At 43.3% G+C, this 7,892-nt stretch overlaps 1 protein-coding gene across 3 annotated transcripts in view; it reads left to right on the top strand.

Moving 5' to 3' along the window:
• Positions 1-7,140, top strand: part of LOC105909844 (potassium voltage-gated channel subfamily D member 3) — an 82,082-nt gene extending 74,942 nt beyond the window's left edge. For all 3 annotated transcript variants that reach the window (XM_031567647.2, XM_031567645.2, XM_031567646.2), the window contains exons 5-7: positions 3,479-3,571; positions 4,067-4,347; positions 6,573-7,140. In XM_031567647.2, the coding sequence (XP_031423507.1) occupies positions 3,479-3,571; positions 4,067-4,347; positions 6,573-6,771 (573 nt within the window). In that variant the 3' untranslated portion in view covers positions 6,772-7,140. The remainder of the gene's footprint in view (positions 1-3,478; positions 3,572-4,066; positions 4,348-6,572) is intronic.
• Positions 7,141-7,892: the final 752 nt, after the last annotated feature.

Here is a 7,892-nt window from a genome sequence, read left to right on the forward strand (position 1 = left end):
GAAAAAGACTGTCCAGACTGTACTTACAACTTAACTTTTTATTTAGCCTAATTGTAATTGAGTGAAATTAAACACTTTGGTCCAGCTTTCAAGTTGATGTGACCAAGAACACACTAAATCACTTAATTTCAGTGCAACATAAAAAGGAAAATATTTGTTAAACGCACTCAATATGAACAAGAAAAAACACATTTGCAATGAGCAGGCTGGATATGAACTGCTTTATTTATCAACTGAAGTTACAACACAACACTGACCATCTTTGTTTTCAGATCATTTGACAGTTGTTTTGAGGCCCCCATGTTGCCACTCTTCAGAGGAGAATCAAGGAGAAGCACATCTTGCAATTGGCTACCTTAGATAGTTTTTCTAATGATTGAATGCACCTTTCTATGGAATTGAAGGCTTAACAAGCTAATCAGACTAATTATGTGTTGCAATTATTCAGTATTGAGTAGTTACAGGTATTCAAATCATGAAAATTATTAGGGTGCCTAAATATTTGCAGAGCCTATTTTTCACATTTGATTTCATTTCAAATACTGCTACACTAAATATCTTTGTCTGGAAAACACCCCAGTACTCAGTGTTAAATAGAAAATGAATAATATCCCACTGTGATCTTTTTTTGGTGAAGACAGAGTAAATTATCATGCAGCCTCAGAGGGTGCCAAAACTTTTAATACGACAGCGTACATATTAATATTTCGAAAACCAACACGGTAATTGGAATGAAGTGGGAGTGGCCGATTAGGCTACTAACATAAGCGCAAACGTACTCATGTAACGTCACCTTTAACATTAATATTAATATTTAGAAACACGTTGCAGTGTTAAACGAGTCGTAGAAGTTAAAATAGACAAATATCTGTCTCGAAAACCGTTCATTTGGGTAAGCTAATACATAACGTTAATCTATAAATAGACTTAGGATATCGGTTTATTTAACAAACTGGCCGATAACCAAGATAACAACGACATCCAAGAGAGCTCGAGGATTTTATGCACGCGAGTTGAGCCTAGTTGCGAGCTGTCAGAATGTTGGAAATCTCTCTACATTGCTCAGACATTCTGCAACTTTACCCAATCCGACTGAACATGTTGAACTCTTCCGACAGTACCCGACAATGACCAACAAACACCAACTGCTGGCGCACACTGACCCAACTGTTGGTGTTTGTTGGCGTTTGTTGGAGAATGTTGGCGTTTGTCAGGGCAGTGTGCAAGCTGCTTTAGAAGGGGCATTTAGTGGGAAGGCCTGAATTTGTGAGAAATCGTTGGTGATTACGTTCATATCAACTCTACGGACATCCTCGGATTTAAATAGCTGGCGTTCATGAATCAGGCGGAGATCTTTTCTGACGTTGGTCTTCCGAAGACCGTTAGAAAACATTTCAGAAGACACTTCAGAAAATGTTCAATTTTTTTTTTTTTTTTTTTCCTGTATTTAAAAAAAAAAAAATTTGGAGATCGACAGGGAAGGTCTTCGAGATCGACACATCGATCGTGATCGACAGGTTGGCGACCTCTGGTTTAAGAGATTCAAGGAATGCATGGCCAAGGTTGGATTTAGTGCATGGTGTTTTTACCCTTTTACCCTGTTCATGAATACAATTCAACACTTACAGGATCCAATTCTTCCTCAAAACCCCTACATTGTCATGTTGAAAGACTTTACTTTGAAATCAAATACCATTTGAAGATAAATCAACTCAATGTTAGCTAATTGAAATATTGCCAGTTTGGAGCAGCCTTCCTGTCAGTCCTCACCATCAGGGACTAATGTCTATCTGTCAGATTCAGTGGCATTGACACCATTTTGTTTGGGTCTTTGCCGCTGTGCGCCCATCCAGGATGCTGGGTGAGGTAAAGATAATGAAATCAGGCCAGAGGACTCGCTCTGTGTTTTAATTAGGAGTTATGAGAAATTAAAAAGTCCCTGGTTATCTCATGGAAAATTACCAATGCCCCCTCCCCCTTATCTCTTTCCTCTCTCTCTCTCTCTCTCTCTCTCTCTCTCTCTCTCTCTCTCTCTCTCCCTCTCTCTTTCTCTCTCCCTCTCTCTCTCTTCACTGTCTCTCTCTCTCTTTCTCTCTATCTTTCTCTGTCTCCCTCTCTCGCTCTCTCTCTTCACTGTCTCTCTCTCTCTCCCTCTCTCTTTCTCTCTCCCTCTCTCTCTCTTCACTGTCTCTGTTTCACTCTGCACTTCAACTCTCTTCCCAATGAATGTCACACCAGATGAAAGGAACACAGTCTCCAATCAGGATGTGATACAGCCAATTAGCTTTAATTAGCATTTGATTAGAGCCGCCTAAGACAAGCAGGGATGAGAGGAGTGTGCACTGGTCTTTCTGCCACAGTCATAATATTTCCTTTGTTGGTGCGTATCCCCATCAGGAGTGATAGACACCTAGAGAAGCTGCCATGTTTCTCTTATAAAGGCTTTATCCACCCTTTTACATTACAGCCAGTCAGTCATTGAGAAGAACAGGCAGGAAGTTATGATATAAATCTGACCCATAAGAGGTGTTTGGCTTCACACATTGCCTTTTGGATGGAGCTGTCAGCCGTGTCCCGCTTTGAGATACGGGTTCGCCATGGCAGTGCCATTGTGCCGCGTGGCGTATGGCGAGGTGTCCCAGGAATAACATATGGGTCCTTGAAAGGGCAGGGCTGCCAACGACACTGAATGGCTCCTGCAAGAACTGTCTTTTTTCCATTCCTCTTCCCTCTTGAAGGCCTTCCAAAAGATCATCACACAAACCTCCAAGAACTTTTATCTCCATCGTTTGTTAAACTCCTCCACACGTCCCACCAGAGGCCTCCGTCTTAGGTTAGTGGCGCATAGACTCAATAATGCATCTACTGGACCGAGACTCGTCTGGAGGAGAAAGCACTAGTATGAGCCAGATATTCAGAGCATAGCGATGCTCCCTTGAAAACCTTTGAGTCTGAGGGCAGTCTGTCAATATTGATAGACCCCGATGAATCCAATTTTGCAATTTCTGTATGAGAGTGATGCTGGCCTCCGATTCATCAATCTAAGATGAAAGTCCAAGATGACAGTTATGATGGTAGTCTACGGCACTATTTAGTGTCTGTGTGAATGCAGGACTACTTCTGTATGTACTACGAATATGTTATTAAGTTATTTTGTCATTATGTAATATACTCTAAGAGCTCTGTTGTGTAGTTTGACAATGCACAGTGAGTAAGTAAGTGCTGACATGAGTAAGATATCACAGTGCTCATGTTCTGCAACTCTCGTGAAAATGTTGTATGTATGTATGAGCATGTGTGAGAGCTGTATTTGTATAAATCTAAATCTTTGTGTCCCCCCCCCCCTCGGTTTGTGTGTGTGTGTGTGTGTGTTTGTGTGTGCGTTTGTGTGTGTGTGTGTGAGTTTGTGTGTGCGTTTGTGTGTGTGTGTGTGTGTGTGTGTGAGTTTGTGTGTGCGTTTGTGTGTGTGTGTGTGTAGGCCTCAGAGGAGGAACAGCAGCATCTGAACAAGACAAAATCCCTACTTGAGAGCCAACACCACCACCTATTGCACTGTTTGGAGAAAACGACTGTGAGTCACTGCCTGCCTGCTCAAACTCCAGAAGCAAAAGACAGCCCAGGAAAAACTGCCTTCTGCTTTCTGATCTTATTTGTTCTCCAAAATGCTGAATCGCCCAGACAGATTTTAAAGTGTGGGTCTCCACAGTTATTCAGCTGACTGGAAATGCTCAAGAGGCAAAACAGAATCAGATAATAACTGGAGAGTGTTCCTTTTAAAAATAGTTTCTGTATCCCTCAGTTACCCCTTTAGGACTCACTACTGGATGCTATTGGGAGGAGAAAAACAGTAGATCAGGCTGTTTTGCAAAATAAGCTGAAGTTGAGTGTAAAAAAAATGTGATCTCTTTTGTTTGACTTAACACTTTTAGTATCTCTTTCTTGTCTTCCTTTTTCCGTCGTTTCTTTCAATCCCTTTGTTTCTTTCAATTCAATTTTTTCTGCCTCCTTTTCCTCTTCTGCACTCTCTCTTCTCTCTCTATCTCACACACACTGCTTCTCTCCTCAGGGCCATGACTTTGTGGACGAGCAGCTATTTGAGCAGAATTGTTTGGAAGGGGCCCTGCAGCCGTACCGCTCTCGCACCCCCTCCACATCCAGCCTGGAGGGCATGACGGGCACCTGCTGCTCCCGTAGGACCAAGAGGAGTGTCCCGCTGCCCATCGCCAACGCGCCAGCCTCGCACGCACACCCACTCGCGCTCACACACACGCTCCCAAAGTCGCCAGGGCTGCAGGAGCTCAGTGCCATCAACATCCAGTGTGCCGAGAAGCAAATCCACAGCAGCAGGTCAGACATTCACATTTCGCCCCCTCCGGTATACGCCTTTAATCAAAGTGACTTATAGAGTAGAATGGAGACGAAGTAAATTGTCACAGTTCCGGTGAAAATTCCAACATTTACATTCATACTTTGGTATGGGTCTGGGTATGTGTGGGTAATTTAATACTCAAACAGCAACATGATTTAATACAAGATCTGTCCAGACATACATTCTCAGGTGTCGTACGTTTCATAACTGAATTTCCTCAAATCGCTCGATCCATCTCTTTCGGCTCTTCCGTGTTTTTTCCTAAATATTTAAACATGAGTGTATTGCCTCTTAAAATGAGTTTAAAGGTCTTAAATCTTTGTTTTGTGAGCATACATCTACCTGGAATGATGAGCAGTAAGGCACCACAGGGAGTGTATCAGCTCTCTCCAGCTGCCTGGTCTGGTCCCAATGAAGAAAAAACTAAAATTCACTGTTTGTGTAAGTGTCAACATCGGTTAGATTTATATATTTACAACTTGCTTAAAACAGGCTTTGGAAATAGTTCAAAGATGAAAACCATGGTTGGAGCAAAATGTGTCCTTTGTGGCAAAGGAATGGCAGTAAACCAGAGACCTTTGCAGACAGCAACAACAGTTAAAAAGATTTCCCCCGTACTCTCCGGTCCCGTATGCGAATATATAGTTGCCTTTGTGTTTTATGTGCGCCGCCTGGGTAAGACTAAGGACAGGAGGGACTTTATCAGCAGTAGGGCAGCTGAAGTTCACAGAGGAGAGAGGGCCAATGCGGGTCACCCGGGCAGCGACGGGAGCACAAGCAGAGCAGCGGCCCATCCATCACTCGCACAAGCGACAACACAGTGTCAGGTGGCACGGTGGCACGGTGTCAGGTGGCACGGCGCAACAGGGACAAGGCAAAGGACATGCACAAGGAAGGACTGAGGGCCCACTGCTGGCCTGTCTCCGCTAAACTTCTCAAACTGTGTTTCAGTTGCATGGAGGGAGGACATGCCATCAAAGAAGCATCAACACTGCACTTAGTTTACTAATCAACACTGTTTATTTCTCGCTAAGTTATTTAGCATACGACTGTTATGTTGCTTTTGGCGGTTTTGTTGTTGTTTTAATTTGCTTACATGCTCGTGGTAATGATTGTGGAATTTCCCTACAGTTGATTATCCCTGTTGAGGCTTTGCATATTTAATGAGCAGATAGTGTGGAGGCAGCACACATCAACTGGAGCAACTGATTCAAAGCGCAAAAGCAGCAGTAGCAGCAGCAGCAGCAAATATCATCCAATCACAGTGCCACCTTTGCAGAGAAAATCAAATATCATCCAATCACAGTGCCACCTTTGCAGAGAAAATCAAATATCATCCAATCAGAGTGCCATCTTTGCAAGGAAAAGCAATGTTTTCTGAAACTTGCGCAGGGCTTTGAAAAGCCAATTTCCGCTGTCAGAGATACACCTCAAATGTCCGGGTCATAGATACAATACGTATTACAACTGCGCATTCAACCATTGATAATGCCAACAGTTGTCTGAAATGCTTTTCTATTTGAATATTAACAGCAGTCTTTATCAAAAGAACCTCACTGTGCTTTTAAAGCATACATACATCCATACCATAATTACATAGTGGATCAGATAAACACAGATAAAGTCACTTTGCAGTTGTGTTTTGTAGGGGGGGGCATGTAATATAGAAAACTGCATTGCATTTCACCAGGCCACATCCTGTAGGTCAAAGGTTATACCGTGCAATACTTTTAAGAAACACTAGAGGGCAGTGTATTGCTGACTCCCAGGGTGTGGTGTTGAACTTCCAAACCTTCAATGAGCTGAAAATCTGTAGGGCGGAATTGTGAATAAATGCTTTCTCTTTGAATCTCTTCTCTATTATTGTGTCATAGCTATGGACCTCTACTATTACCTACCGTTGCAGTGCTTCTTCATTACCAATCCAAAACTATTGTTTATCTAAAAGAAGGAGATCATTCAATAATGAGCATCTTTAAACAGCCACTATTGTGTTTTAAAGACACAATAAACCGCCTTTGTTGATGAAATAAAAGCATTCATTCAAACAGCAGTCCTGACTCAGTGCCTTTGTCAGGTTGTTCTCGGCTCTCCATTCCATTCAGGTGCTCTGTAATTGTGTTGGATGCTGTAGACCTGCTCTTGGTAAAGCCATTATCCTGGGTGACACTGAAATCTTCTGTGTGTCCTTTCCATCTTCTAGTCGCTCTAATCTCAACATGCAGACCAACGAGGTGGACCGCCGCAACTGCAAACAGCAGAAGGTCACCACGGCGATCATCAGCATCCAGACGGCCAACACGGGGAGCCCTGCCGAGGACGGCGGCCACGGCCTCCCAAACCGTGGAGCCAGCGTCGTGACAACGACCAGCTCGAACATCATCAAGGTGTCGGCCCTGTGAGCACGACTGCCAGCGTGACTGAGCATACAGCACAAAAGACTGTGGGATTGCTGAACCTACGCAGGGAACTCTGTCCCCTTTCCACACCATGGCACATTGACATTAGGGGGCGCTGTGTTGATGGACAACGTGTTGCAGGGCGAAGGCAAGGAGAGGAGATGAGAGGAGAGAGGGGGCAGGGGAGGGGAGAAAGATGGAGGAGAAAGATGCAGCCTGGAACTAAACTGCTCTTGTGCATCTTCTTTGAGAGGTTGGCACTGGGACATCTTTCACAAGGTAACGGTTGGGGAGGAGCCGGAGAACAAATCTATGTGTGTGTCTCTGCTTGCTTTGCACACATCGTCCCTCTCTCTTCAAAGTGACTTTGTGTTCCTGATGATGGTGGTGGGGGGGGGGGGGGGGGGGGGGTTGATCAGGTAGCTGTGGAAAATAAGTCTGTTTGTAGCACTAAGACTGGGGGGGGGGATCATTACAGCAGGTTTGATTGTTCTTGTTTGTGTCTCACTCATTATTATACATCACAACGATTTACTGTGCTTTGCCAACGGTATCCTGCTTTATTCTCTGTGTTCAAAAGTCTGGGTACAAGTCCATATGCTCTGTGTGTGAGAACATCATATCGGGATGAAGATGAGATTCCCAGATTGTGTACTTTTTGCCCTTTGTTTAAAGTTATCAACATAGATACTGCCTGTCAGAATCACAACCTTAGTGTTTAGATGTTTTTTCAGATTGAACCTGTTTGTCTTTCTCTCTCTCTCTCTCTCACTTCTCTTTCTTTCAAAGAGATACAGTCTTTGACATCCTCTCATATTGTTAAGGAACGTTTCCAGTGGAATATTTAATTTAGCCGTACAACATCACTAACTAACAACAGTTATCTAATTTATTCTTTAATGTTCTTTAAAAGGTGAGTTTCATTTATTTCATCTGCTGGAAATGTTTCAGCAGTTGAGTGTTCAGTGCCAAGGCTGCAGGTAAACATAATGATTTACAGTGTATATCTTTAGCCCTTTCAAATGTGAACATGGATCTCTACATTTCTCCGGTGTGTTTAGCAGTGATGGGTGTGCAATGGACACTTATTTAACATGTACTTGTGTAGATCCCACAAGATAAAC

This window comes from Clupea harengus, chromosome 5, assembly GCF_900700415.2.
Source record: "Clupea harengus chromosome 5, Ch_v2.0.2, whole genome shotgun sequence".
Taxonomy (NCBI): domain Eukaryota; kingdom Metazoa; phylum Chordata; class Actinopteri; order Clupeiformes; family Clupeidae; genus Clupea; species Clupea harengus.